Source organism: Chlorocebus sabaeus, chromosome 8 (assembly GCF_047675955.1).
Source record: "Chlorocebus sabaeus isolate Y175 chromosome 8, mChlSab1.0.hap1, whole genome shotgun sequence".
Lineage (NCBI taxonomy): Eukaryota > Metazoa > Chordata > Mammalia > Primates > Cercopithecidae > Chlorocebus > Chlorocebus sabaeus.
The window spans coordinates 77,683,591-77,698,207 of record NC_132911.1 but is presented as its reverse complement, the minus strand read 5'-3'; the positions used below and the strand labels follow the sequence as shown (position 1 = coordinate 77,698,207).

Below are 14,617 nucleotides of genomic sequence, written 5' to 3'. Positions count from 1 at the left end.
TTCCTTACTTTCTCCCAAACAAATTGGAGTGCTAAGTCACTTGGAATTGGGGGTGTGGTGATGCAGGCACCTCTGCGGTCATCATCCCTGGGATTGCTGTGGGTCAGACCTGAAGCCAGCACAGCACTGGCCTTGCCCAAGGCCCTTCCCTTCAGGGTGGCGGGTTTTTCCCCGGGCTCCAGGTGTGTCCAGAGATGCTGTCTGAGAGCCAGGGATTGGAATCAAAAACCTTAGCAATTTACCTGATGTTTTCTTCTATTGTGGCTAAGCTGGCACTCAATCCATAATACAAAGGTTCTCCCACTCTTCCCTCCCCTTTCCACAGGCACAGGAACCTCTCCTTGTGGCCACCAACACCACCACTGGTCCACAGGCTCACCCTTCAGGGCAGTGGGCTCCCTGAAGTAGATCTGGAAATGCTGTCCAGCGTAGGTGTGGACTCGGGGACCCCAAGAGCCTGCTTTTTGCTCTTCCCCACTGTGGCCGAGCTGGTACCTAGGGCACAAGACAATGTTCCCTTTACTTTTTCCTCTGCTTTTCTTAAACAGGAGTCTTTCACCATAGCCACCACAGCTGGGAATGTGCTGGATCACCCCTGAAACCAGCACATGTCAGAGCCCAGGGCCCACTGCATACTCCTTGGGTATCAGTGGTGATTATTCAGGACCCATTGGTTCTTTGGTCAGCAGGTAATGAATCCTGCCAGGATTGAGTTCTTACCTTCAAGGCAGTGGGTTCCTTTCTGGCCCATGGTGTGTCTACAGATGTTGTCTTGGAGCTAGGGCCTGGAATGGGGGCCTCACGGCTCTGCCTGGTGCCTTATCCTATGGTGGCTTAGCTGATATCCAAAATATAAGACAAAGTTCTCTTTTTTCTTCACTTTCCTCTCCTTAAGCAGAAGGAAGTAGACACTTTCGTTGCTACCAGTTGCACTGCCTGGGGTTAGGGGAGGGATGGCATAAGCACTCCCTTAGCCATTCCAGCTGGTGTCTGCCTAGGTTGTGTGCCGTCCTAGTTCACTGTAAGCCCAGCCTCACACTAGGAGTTGCCTAGAAGTATAGTCTCGTGTCCTAGACTGCCTTTCAAATTTATCTAGGACCCTGGAGCACTTCAGCCTGTGGTGGCAAGTCTTGCCAAGAAATTCAAGTTCCAACTGCTATGATGGGCAATTCCCCTCCGGTTCGTGCTGGTCCAGATCCTCCCTCCCTATGCAGGTGCTGGCTGAGCCCAGCACGTCTTCATTGTCTGCTGTGCCAGGGCAGCACTGAGTTTAATGTACTGTTTTCCAATTCTGTGCTCTCCTTTCTGAGAGTGTACAGATTTTCTCACCACACCACATGGCTGCTGCTGGGAGTGTGGCAGAGGGTTGGTGTTGGCAATTCAGAACTCTCCTACCCTCCTCAATGCCTCTTTTGGCAATATGAAGTTAAAGCCAGGTACTGTTATTGTCCACCTGATTTTTGTTTCTTGTAATGGTGCTTTTCTGTGTCCATAGTTGTTAAAATTTGGTGTTGCAGTGGGAGTGATGATTGGTATAGGCTTCTATTCCACCATCTTGCTCCACCCTCCTCTGTAATTTTACTCTACCCTCCTCTGTAATTTTACTCTACCCTCCTCTGTAATTTTACTCTACCCTGCTCTGTAATTTTACCCAGTGAACATACTTTGTGTGTGGTCTGAATTCTTTGTATTTATTGAGACTTATTTCATGGCCCAGAAAATGGTCTGTCTTGGTAAACGCTCTGTGAACAATAGAGAACAAGTGTATATTCTACTTTTCTTGGTTGGAGTATTCTAACAGTGTTGATCAGATTGTGTTGGCTGATGGTGTTGTTCAACTGTACTATATTCTTGGTGATTTTTTTTTTTTTTTTTTGCTTGTATCAGTTTTTGATAAGGAGTATTAAATCTGACTTTAATTGTCAATTTTCTAGTTTAAGTTTTGTCAGTTTTTGCTTCGTTTATTTAAGCTGTGTTATTAGGTGCCTAAATGTTTAGGATAACAATGTCTTCTTAATTGCTTTCTTTATTCATATGAAATGACCTTTGTTACCACTGGTAACAGTCTTTACTCTGGAATCCACTTAGTCTGATGTAGATAGCCATTCTAATTTCTCCTTGATTTATGTGAGTATATGTTTTTTGTCCTATTACTTTAAAACTGTATGTGCTTTTATATTGGAAGTACAGTTTTTTTAAGGTAGCATGTAGTTTGATTTTGCATTTTATCTAGTTTGACAATCTCTGACTTTCAGATGGGGGCATTTACACCGTTTTGTCCTAATTTTCACAACTAACCATGTGTTCTTATTGGCCCCATTTCATTAAAGAGGTAAGAAACTGAAAGTTAGAAAGAATAATTGACTGCCCAGTGTTGTACATAGTAAATGGTCAAGCTATGGCTTAAATTCATAAACAGTGTGTCTCCAGCATTCCGTCTTAAAACTACTAAACTTGTACTGTAGTAGGAATCTTAAGAGAGATTTTAGAAAAGCTTAAGATTGTCATGGAATACTTACATTTTATAGAAAGTTCATGTTGATGATGGTGAGAATGGTAGTTTCAGTGGGAAAGTCTGATATTAAGGGAACTGCTTTAAGATAGTAGAAAGAATTTTTTTTTCTATACTTTCAACACTGCACTTAAATTTTTTTTTTTAATTAAAAAATTTGTTTTTGAGATAAGGTCTTGCTCTGTTGCCCAGGCTGGAGTACAGTTGTGTAGTCATAGCTCACTGCAGCGTTGATCTCCTGGGCACAAGGAATCCCCCTGCTTCAGCCTCCTCAGTAGCTGACACTACAGGTGCACACCACCATACCTGGAGAATATTTTACATTTTTAGTAGGGCCGAGCTCTCTCTGTGTTACCCAGGCTGGTCTCGAACTTCTAAGCTCAAGTGATCCTCCCACCTTGGCCTCCCAAAGTGCTAGGATTCCAGGCATAAGTCACCACACCTGACTGTAACACTTCATTTCTGACACTAAATATGTGGGGTTTTTTCCCACGCCAGCAAATTCTTGAATTGTCCCCATACACTGACTGGATGGTCCTACTGTTTAACTGAATTCTGACACTAACTGCCCATGGTTAGTGTAGACCCTGCAGGTTAAGGGCTCAGTCCCACAACACTGCTCTTACCTCACATGACAGTCACAAATCTGGGTCTTCTAAACTTGTGACCAACTGGCTGTAAACCGGGGGTTCCCAGCACCCTCTTCTCAGGTTCCATAATTTGTTATAACAGCTTGCAAGCCTCAGGGGAATGCATACTTATATTTACTAGTTTTGTTATAAAGGATATTCTAAAGTATATGGGTGAACAGCCAGATAAAGAGTACGTAGGAGGGCCGGGCACGGTGGCTCACGCCTGTAATCCCAGCACTTTGGGAGGCTGAGGCAGGTGGATCACAAGGTCAAGAGTTCGAGACCAGTCTGGCCAACATGGTGAAACCCCATCTGTACTAAAAATACAAAAATTAGCTGAGTGTGGTGGCGTGTGCCTGTGATCCCAGCTACTTGGGGGGCTGAGGCAGGAGAATTGCTTGAACTTGGGTGGTGGAGGTTGCAGTGAGCCGAGATTGTGCCATTGCACTCTAGCCTGGGCAACAGAGCAAGACTCTATCTGTGGGGGGGGGGGGGGGGAAAGAAAAAGTACATAGGATGAAGTGTGTGAGAAGGGAAATGGAGCTTCCAAGCCCTGTCTGGGTGTGCCACCCTGTAGCACCTCAGTGTGTTCAGCCTGCAAGCTTTTTGAACCCTATCTTTTAGGGATATTTACGGAGGCTCCACCACATAGTCATGATTTATTATTAACTCAGTTTCCAGCCCCTCTTTCCTCCATGGCGGATAGGAATGGGGTGGGGCTAAAAATGAAGTTTCTAACCTTGGCTTAGTTTTTCTGGTGACTAGCCCTCAGACTAGCTCTCTATCCAGGGGCCTGCCAAGAGTTGGCTCATTAGAATACAAATTTCCTGTCACCTGGGAAATTCCAAGGAATTTAAGAGCTCTGTGTTAGAAATTGGGATCAAAGACCAAATATTAGAACAAAAATGCTCCTAGCTCTCCTGTCCCTCGAGAAATTACAAGGTTTTAGGAGCTCTGTTTTAGGAACCAGGGCCACAGACCAAATACCTATGTCTTATATGCCACAGCTGGGATTGTGATAGTTTAGGGGAGAGGTACTGATATTCTCCACTAAGACATTGGTGCGTGTATATATCTTAGTATAAAGAAAGGAGGCCAGGTCTGAAAAACATTTAAGTTGAATCAATAGTTGTTAATTGGAAGCAGGAGACAAGGGAAGACCTCTCAAAGGTGTCTGGCTCATGAGATTGGGAAAATGGTGACATCTGGATGATTAGGAGGCAGGAAAGATTAGAGACAGGAGCTAAATGAAGTATACTGAGTCTGAGTATATAGGAGCCTTAGACTAAGGAGGTGACAATAGAAATTACAAGGAAGAGTTTTGAGATGTTAAATAAGCCTTAGGAAGGCAAGGATAAAGGAAACTAATGAGGTTTGAACCTGAACTGTTGGGAAATAATGAATGAAACATTTTGAGGTATGAACTGATTTGGACCGGGTAGAGTGGAGGAGGCAATGTTTTGTTTGACCTTTACCTCTTGAGTTTGTGGAAATACCAAGTAGACAATTAGATTTATGTGATTGTTGTTTGGGAGAGGTCAGATCTGGAGACATGCAGAGTAAATTTAATATGCTTTCCTGATGCAATCAGGAATCTCAAGGTCATTTATTTGGGTATTTCTGTTTTCAAGCATATGAGCTATATGTAAGATTATATATATTATATATATCATGTGAAACCTTCAAACTTTCTTATTTTTGGCAAAGTTGTTTGTTGAATACCAAAATTTGAAGGAAAACAAAGAGCTAGTCATTGAAAAATCATTGCAAAACCAGACAGATATTAAAGATACATTTTAGGTATATATTTTAAACTGAATTAGAATAAAAGAAAAATTAATCACTTTAAACAGGTATGTTTATGTTGTGAATTTCAAAGGACGAATCCCAATTCTCTATTTTGAATAATTAAAAATCTACAGAAAAAATGGAAAGAGGGGTGTAATAGACACTCATGTATGTTTTAGTTTCACTGATTGTTAATTTATTTGCCACATTTGCTACATTACTTTATTTCTGGGTCCCTCTATATTGACATACACTTTTTCCTTGAACAATTTGAAAGTAAGTTTCAGCTACCATGACACTTCACTTTTAAATACTTACATGTCTATCTTGTAAGACTAAAGGCGTTCTTCTTCATAACCACAATACTGTTAATCATACAAGAAATTTAATCCTGGCTAAACCTATTACTTAATATATAGTTCATAGTCACATTTCCCCAGTTGTCCTCTAAATGTCCTTTATAGCTTTTTTTTCCCCTTCCCATTTCAGATATAATCAAGGATCGTGAGTTGTATTTATCATGTCTTTTCATGTCTCTTTAATGTCCTCCCTGCCTTTTTTTTTTTTTTTTTTTCCCCTTTTATGACATTGACATTTTTGGAGCCTAGGCCATTTGTTTTATAGAATATCCTGTAATCTAGATCTCTCTGATTGTTTCCCTATGATTAGATTCAGATTAAACATTTTTGGCCAAGATTACTACATGGTTGTTGATGTGTACTTCTCATTGGATCGTATCGGGGGTACATGATGTCAATTTGCATGATTATTGGTGATGCTGACTTAGTGAAGGTATCTGATCTCCTTTCTGCAATAATACATATTTTTTGTAATTAATAAGTAATTTTAAGTTAATCCCTAGTATTCCTAGAAAGTAATAAGCAGTCTGGAGTGAAACCAATTATGTGCATATCATGTAACTTGATTCTAAATTTTAAAGGTGAAGAATAGGTTTGGGGGCTCTTATGGAAATAGAGTGAGAATGGAATGTAGGACATGTGAGAGGAAGGATGTGTGTGAGATGAGGATGCACAGGTAGAGCCTTTGTGCCATGCTAAAACAGGAACAGTTGAAGGGTTTTAACCTGCTGTTGATTGGGGTGATGAAATTGGATTTGTGTTTTAGAAAGATAGTTTTAGCAGCAGGAAGGATATTATGTCCAGCCTAAAGATGATGAAAGGCTGGATCCAGTTGGCAGAGAGAGGAAGATTTGAGAAATATTTATGATGTTAAAATGGACAGAATTTAGTGATTGGCTCAATGTTTGTTGTGGAGATTCAGAGTTTTTTTGTAGTATAATATTTAATAGAATTGCCTGACTCATTGCCTAGATTGTGCTAAATGTAACATTCAAGGAATTAGATTTTATAAATTATAGACACATGGTCTTTTGGCTTCTCTTACAGTTTTCTCTTATTCTTTGTACTTATTCTACTTTTTTGAGGACCATTTGAAGGACATTAACATTGTGATTCCATTTAGAGGAAAGATTGCTTCTCGATTTATTCTACCCAAAATGTACACCTAGGTCTGCTACTAAGCTTTTGGATAGGATAGAACAGAATTTGGTACTCTCTCAAAATTTCTTCGCTAGGTAGAGTAAGATTTTGTTGCATATGATCTGTATGTAAGGTCACCTCTAGCTCTAAAATTCTGATTCTATGATGTTTATTTTTCTCTCAGACAGCCCATTTTATTTCTTGGAAAATTCTTAATGTTTTCTTTGTCCATTTATGTTTTTCTAAGATGTTCTCAGTGCAGCTGAGTCTTGGTGAGCAGACATGGGAATCCGAAGGCAGCAGTATAAAGAAGGCTCAACAGGCTGTTGCCAATAAAGCTTTGACTGAATCTACGCTTCCCAAACCGGTTCAGAAGCCACCCAAAAGTAATGTTAACAATAACCCAGGTATGGCAGTGACTCCTTCTGTTATGTTGTGTGCTATGTGTTTTGCTTGTTGTGTGTTTCATTTATAGCAGGCCAGTAACAGAGTGAGCAAGTATTAATAGTACACATATGCCCATGCCTATACACACACATAGGCGGGTAGCATAAAAATAACTGAAGGAGGCTTGGTGTGTTGGCTTATGCCTGTAATCCCAGCACTTTGGGAGGCTGAAGTGGGTGGATCATGTGAGGTCACGAGTTTGAGACCAGCCTGGCGAACATGGTGAAACCCTGTCTCTACTAAAAATCTCAGGTGGTCTGCCCACCTCGGCCTCCCAATGTGCTGGGATTACAGGTGTGAGTCACCGAGCTTGGCTCTTGATATTCAGTTTAGAACATTTATATGACATTTATTAAGAAACCCACAAATTTGGCTGGGAGCAGTGGCTCACGCCTGTAATCCTAGCACTTTGGGAGGCCGAGGTGGGTGGATCACAAGGTGAGGATTCCGAGACCAGCCTGGCTAGCATGGTGAAACCCCGTCTCTACTAAAAATACAAAAATGAGCCGGGCATGGTGGTGTGCGCCCGTAGTCCCTGTTACTCAGGAGGCTGAGGCAGGAGAATTGCTTGAACCTGTCAGGCGGGGGTTGGAGTGAGCTGAGATCGCGCCACTAGACTCCACCCTGGGTGACAGAGCACGACTCTGTCTCAAAAAAATAGAAACCCCGCCACAAATTCCCCAAACCACCTGCATGTAAAATACTGCTAAGTAAATGAGTGTTCTCATTTTAAGCTCCTAAGAATAATTTTCAAGAGTTGTTCTCATTGTATACAATACCAACAACATTATATATCATTATTTTTTAAAAAAAATTATTTCAATAGTTTTTGAGGAACAGGTGGTGTTTGGTTACATTGATAAATTCTTCAGTGATGATTTCAGAGATTTTGTTGCACCCATCACCCATGCAGTGTATGCTGTACCCAATGCATAGTCTTTTACTCCTCATCCCTCTCCCAACCTTCCCCCAGAGTCCCCAAAGTCCATTGTATCTTTTTTTTTTTTTTGAGATGGAGTCTCGCTCTGTCACCAGGCTGGAGCGTAGTGGTGAGATCTCGGCTCACTGCAGCCTCTGCCTCCTGGGTTCAAGCAATTCTTCTGCTTCAGCCTCCCAAGTAGCTGGGACTAAAGGCATGTGCTACCATGCCTGGCTAATTTTTTGTATTTTTAGTAGAGATGGAGTTTCATTGTGTTAGCCAGGATGGTCTTGATCACCTGACCTCATGATCCACCCACCCCAGCCTCCCAAAGTGCTGGGATTACAGGCGTGAGCCACTACGTCCGGCCTAATTTTTTTCGTATTTTTAGTAGAGACGGGGTTTCACCGTGTTAGCCAGGATGGTCTCAATCTCCTGTCCTTGTGATCCACCCACTTCGGCCTCCCAAAATGTTGGGATTACAGGTGTGAGCCACCATGCCTGACCCATTGTATCATTCTCAGTGCCTTTGTGTCCTTATAACTTACCTTCCATTTATAAGTGAGAACATACTACATTTGGTTTTCCATTCCTGAGTTACTTTACTTAGAATAATGGTCTCCAACTCCATCCAGGTGGCTGTAAATGCCATTATTTCTTTTTTATGGCTGAGTAGTATTCTGTGGTATATATGTACACCACATTTTCTTTATCCGTTCATTGATTGGTGGGCATTTGGGCTGGTTTTATGTTTTTGCAATTGTGAATTGTGCTGCTATAAACATGTATATACAAGTGTCTTTTTCATATAATGACTTTTTTTCCTTGGGTGGATGCCCAGTAGTGGGATTGCTGGATCAAATGGTAGTTCTACTTTTAGTTCTTTAAAGATAATCTCCATACTGTTTTCCATAGTGGTTGTACTAGTTGACATTCCCACCAGCAGTATAAAAGTGTTTCTTTTCAGCCGGGCATGGTGGCTTACGCCTGTAATCCCAGCACTTTGGGAGGCCGAGGTGGGTGAATCACGAGGTCAGGAGATCGAGACCATCCTGCCTAATAAGGTGAAACCCCGTCTCTACTAAAAATACAAAAATAATTAGCCGGGCATGGTGACGGGCGCCTGTAGTCCCAGCTACTTGGGAGGCTGAGGCAGGAGAATGGTGTGAACCCGGGAGGCGGAGCTTGCAGTGAGCTGAGATTGCGCCACTGCACTCCAGCCAGTGACAGAGCGAGACTCCCTCTCAAAAAAAAAAAAAAAAAAAGTGTTTCTTTTCACCACATCCACACCAACATCCATAATTTTTTTATTTTTAAATTATGGCCATTCTTGTAGGAGTAAGGTAGTGTATTAGTCTGTTCTCACACTGCTATAGAGAACTTCCTGAGACTGGGTAATTTATAAAGGAAAGGAAGTTTAATTGACTCACAGTTCTATATAGCTGGGGAGGCCTCAGGAAACTTACGGTCATGGTAAAAGGTGAAGGGGAGGCAGGCACCTTCTTCATAAGGTGGCAAGAGAGAAAATGACTGAAGGAGGAACTTGCCAAACATGTACAAAAAATCAGATCTCATGAGAACTCAGTCACTACCATGAGAACAGCAAGGGGGAAACTGCCCCCATGATTCAAATTCCCTCCACCTTGTCTCTCTGTTGACACATGGGGATTATGGGGATTGCAATTCAAGATGAGGTTTGGGTGGGGACACAGCCAAACCATATCAGGTGGTTTTGCATTGTGGTTTTGATTTGCATTTCCCTGATAATTTGTGATGTTGAACACTTTTTCATATGTTTGTTGGCCGTTTGTGTGTTTTCTTTTGAGAACTATCTGTTCGTATCCTTAGCTCACTTTTTGATGGGATTATTTTTTTCTTGCTGATTTGAGTTCCTTGTAGATTCTGGGTACTAGTCCTTTGTCAGATACATAGTTTGTGAAGATTTTCTCCCACTCTATGGGTTGTGTGTTTACTCTGCTGATGATTTATTTTACTGTGCAGAAACTTTTTAGTTTAATTAAGTCCCATCTTTTTATCTTTGTTTTTGTTGCATTTGCTTTTAGGTTCTTGGTCATGAAGCCTTTGCCTAAGCCAATGTCTAGAAGAGTTTTTCCAATGTTGTCTTCTAGAATTTTTATGGTTTCAGGTCTTAGATTTAAGTCTTTGATCCATCTTGAGTTGATTTTTGATTTTTGTATAAGGTGAGAGATGAGGATCCAGTTTCATTCTTCTCCATGTGACTTGCCAATTATCCAAGCACCATTTGTTGAAAATATAAAGTGGGAAAAGTGTCCTTTCCCCACTTTATATTTTTTGTTTGCTGTGATGAAAGTCAGTTGGCTCTCAGTATTGGGCTTTATTTCTGAGTTCTCTATTCTGTGCCATTGGTCTATATGCCTGTTTTTATAGCAGTATAGTGCTGTTTTGGAGTCTATAGCCTTATAATATAGTATGAAGTCAGGTAATGTGATGCTTCCAGATTTGCTCATTATGCTTAGTCTTGCTTTGGTTATGTGGGCTCTTTGGTTCCATATGAATTTTAGGATTGTTTTTTCTAGTTCTGTGAAAAATGATGATGGTATTTCGATGGGAATTGAATAGAATTTGTAGATTGCTTTTGGCAGTATGGTATTTCCACAATATTGATTCTACCCATCCAAGAGTTTGGGATGTGTTTCCATTTGTTTGTATCCTCTGTGATTTCTTTCAGCAGTATTTTGTAGTTTTTGTTGTAGAGTTCTTTCCACTTTCTTTGTTAGGTATATTCCTAAGTATTTTATTTTTTTGCAGCTATTGTGAAAGGGATTGAGTTCTTGATTTGATTCTCAGCTTGGTTGCTGTTGGTATATAGCAGAGCTACTGATTTGTGTACATTTATTTTGTATCTTGAAACTTTACTGAATTCATTTATCAGATCTAGGAGCTTTTTGGATGAGTCCTTACTGTTTCCTAGGTATACGATCATATCATCAGTGAACAGCAACAGTTTGACTTCTTCTTTATCGATTTGGGTGCCCTTTATTTCTTTCTCTTGTCGATTGTTCCAGCTAGGACTTCCAGTACTGTGTTGAATAGAAGTGGTAAAATTGGGCATCCTTGTCTTGTTCCAGTTCTCAGGGGGAATGCTTTCAACTTGTCCCCTGTTCAGTATAATGTTGGCTGTGGATTTGTTATAGATGCTTTTATTACCTTAAGGTATGTTCCTTCTATGCCGATTCTGCTGAGGATTTTAATCATATAGGGATGCTGGATTTTGTCAGATGTTTTTTCTTTGTTGAGATGATCATGTGGTTTTTGTTTTTAATTCTGTTTATGTGGTGTATCATAACTTGTGGACATTAAACTATCCCTGCATCCCTGGTATGAAACCCACTTGTTCATGGTGAATTACCTTTTTTATATGCTGTTGGATTCAGTTAGCTTATATTTTGTTGAGGATTTTTGCATCTATATTCATCAGGGATATTGGTCTGTGGCTTTCTTTTTTTGTTATATCCTTTCCTGTTTTTGGTATTAGGGTGATAATGGCTTCATTGAATGATTTAGGGAGGATTCCTTCTTTCTCTGTCTTTTGGAATAGTGCCAATAAAATTAATACCATTTCTTTTTTGAAAGTCTGTTAGAATTCAGTTGTGAATCCGTCTGGTCGTAGGCTTTTTTTTATTGTTGTTGGCAGTTTTAAAATTACCATTTCAGTCTTGCTGTGGTCAGTTCAGAGTTTCTGTTTCTTCCTGGTTAATCTAGAAGGGTTGTATATTTCCAGGAGTTTATCCAGCTCCTCTAGGTTTTCTAGTTTGTGTGTGTAAAGGTGTTCATAGTAGCCTTGAATGATATTTTGTATTTCTGTGCTATCAGTTGTTATATCTCCTGTTTGTTTCTAATGGAGTTTATTTGGATCTTCTGTCTTCTTTTTTTGGTTAATCTTGCTAATGTTCTATCAATTTTGTTTATCTTTTCAAAGAACCAGCTTTTTGTTTTATTTATCTTTTGTATTTCTTTGTTTCAATTTCATTTAGTTCTGCTCTCATCTTTGTTATTTCTTTTCTTCTGCTGGGTTTGGTTTATTGTTTCTCTGGTTCTTGAGGTGTGACCTTAGATTGTCTTATTTGTGCTCTTTCAGACTTTTTCATGTAGGCGTTCAGTGCTGTAAACTTTGCTCTTAGCACTGCTTTTTCTGTGTCCCAGAGGTTTTGATAAGCTGTGTCACTATTACTGTTCAGTTCACATTTTTAACTTTCCATTTTGATTTCATTGTTGACCCAACAATCATTCAGAAACAGGTTATTTAATTTCCATGTATTTGCATGCTTTTGAGTGTTCCTTTTGCAGTTGATGTCCAATGCCACGGTAGTCTGAGAGAGTACTTGATATAATTTTGATTTTGTTAAATATTCTGTGACTTGTTTTGTGGCTTATCATGTGGTCTGTCTTGGAATATGTTCCATGTGCTGATGAATAGATTGTGCATTCTGCAGTTGTTGGGTAGAATGTTCTGTATATATCTGTTAAATCCATTTGTTGTAGGATATAGTTTAAGTCCATTGTTTCTTTGTTGACTTTCTGTCTTGACGACCTGTCCGGTGCTGTCAGTGGAGTATTGAAGTCCCCCACTGTTATTATGTTGCCCTCTGTCTTGTTTATTAAGGTCTAGTAGTAATTGTTTTGTAAATTGGGAGCTCCAGTGTTAGATGCATTTATTTTTAGGATTGTGATATTTTCCTGTTGGACTAGTCCTTTTATCATTATGTCATGTCCCTCTTTGTCTCTTTTAACTGTTGTTGCTTTAAAGTCTGTTTTATCTGATGTAAGAATAGCTACTCCTGCCGGCTTTTGGTGTCTGTTTGCATGAAATATCTCTTTCTACCCCTTTACCTTCAGTTTATGTGAGTCCTTATGTGTTAGGTGAGTGCCTTGAAAAAAGCAGATACTTGGTTGGTGAATTCTTATCCCTTCTGCCATTCTGTATCTTTTAAGTGGAGCATTTAGGCCATTTACATTCAATGTTAGTATTGAGATGTGAGGTACTGTTTATTCTATTCATTGTGCTAGTTGTTGCCTGAATACCTTTTGTTTGTTTGTTTGTTTTTTCTCATTGTGTTATTGCTTTATAGACCCTGTGAGATCTGTGCTTTAAGGAAGTTCCATTTTAGTGTATTCTGAGGCTTTGTTTCAAGATTTAATAACCCCTTTAACAGTTCTTGTAGTGCTGGCTTGGTAGTGGCAAATTCTCTCAGCATTTGTTTGCCTGAAAAAGACTTTATCTTTCCTTCATTAATGAAGCTTAGTTTCACTTGATGTAAAATTCTTGACTGATAATTATTTTATTTAAGGAGGCTAAAGATAGGACCTCAGTCCCTTCTGACTTGTAGATTTTATGCTGAGAAAGCTGCTATTTATCGGATGGGTTTTTCTTTATAAGTTAGCTGGTGCTTTTGCCTCACAGCTCTTAAGATTATTTCCTTTGACTTGAGTTTAGATAACCTGATTGACTGTGTGCCTAGGTGGTGATCTTTTTGTGATGAATTCCCCGAGTGTTCCTTGACCTTCTTGTATTTGGATGTCTAGATCTCTAGCAAGGCCAGGCAAGTTTTCCTCGATTATTCCCTCAAATAAGTTTTCCAAACTTTTAGATTTTTCTTCTTCTTCAGGAACACCAATTATTCTTAGGTTTGGTCGTTTAACATAATCCTAAACTTCTTGGAGTCTTTGTTCATTTTTTTAAAAATTATTTTTCCTTTGTCTGTGTCAGATTGGGTTAATTTGATTGGGCCTTGTCTTTGAGCTCTGAAGTTCTTTCTTCTGCTTGTTTGATTCTATTGGTGAAACTTTGCAGTATATTTTGCATGCCTCTAAGTTTGTCTTTCATTTTCAGAAGTTGTGACTGTTTTTTATTTATGGTTCTATTTCTCTGGAAATTTTTTTCATCCATGTCTTGTATTATTTTAAAAAATTCTTTAAGTTACCTTTCACCTTTCTCTAGTGCCTCCTTGAGCTACTTAATAATCGACCTACTGAATTATTTTTCTGGTAATTCAGATATTTATTCTTGGTTTGGATCCATCACTGGTTAACTAGTATGATCTTTTGAGGGTGTCACAAAACCTTGTTTTGTCATATTACCAGAATTGTTTTTCTGGTTCCTTCTCATTTGGATATACTGTGTTAGAGGCAAGATCTTGGACTCAATGGCCACTATTCAGATTCTTTTATCCCATGGGGTGATCCCTTGATCTGGGTCTGTCCCCCTTCCCCTATGAATGGGGCTTCCTGAGAGCTGGACTGCAGCGATGGTTATTTTTCTTCTGGGTCTAGGTACCCAGTGGAGCTATTGGACTCCAGGCTGGTATTGGGTAGTGTCTGCAGAAAAAGCATTTGCCCTAGGCTACAAGCCTTCCTGCTGAGAAAGCAAGCAGGGCTTTCAGGCCTTGCCCCTCCCTACCTGCCATGGCTTCTGTTCTCATATCTATACTTTCCATTGGCACCCTATTCCCCCCAACCCCGCCCAGATTCTGCCCAAGAAAATTTGCATTCGGTCAAAATTATTACAGCATTCAGCTAGAAGTCTTTCTCACTGTGGTACTTCCCCAATTCCACTGACTGCCCTCCCCGAAGACCCCTGTGAGATAAAAGTAAGAAAAAAAAATGGCTTCCCTGCGGACTGGGAGTGCCTACAGGGCTCTCTTACCACTGCTGCTTCTAGTTTTTTTTTTTTTTTTTAGATGGAGTCTTGGTCTGTCGCCCAGGTTGGAGTGCAGTGGTGTTGATCTTGGCTCACTGCAGCCTCCGCCTCCTGGGCTCAAGCAATTCTCCTGCCTCAGCC

The 14,617-nt window shown here is 40.2% G+C and overlaps 1 protein-coding gene across 14 annotated transcripts in view; it reads left to right on the top strand.

Moving 5' to 3' along the window:
- Window positions 1-14,617, top strand: part of STAU2 (staufen double-stranded RNA binding protein 2) — a 333,819-nt gene that overhangs the window by 50,972 nt on the left and 268,230 nt on the right. For all 14 annotated transcript variants that reach the window (XM_008000887.3, XM_008000875.3, XM_008000893.3 and 11 more), the window contains one exon: window positions 6,679-6,838. In XM_008000887.3, the coding sequence (XP_007999078.2) occupies window positions 6,679-6,838 (160 nt within the window). The remainder of the gene's footprint in view (window positions 1-6,678; window positions 6,839-14,617) is intronic.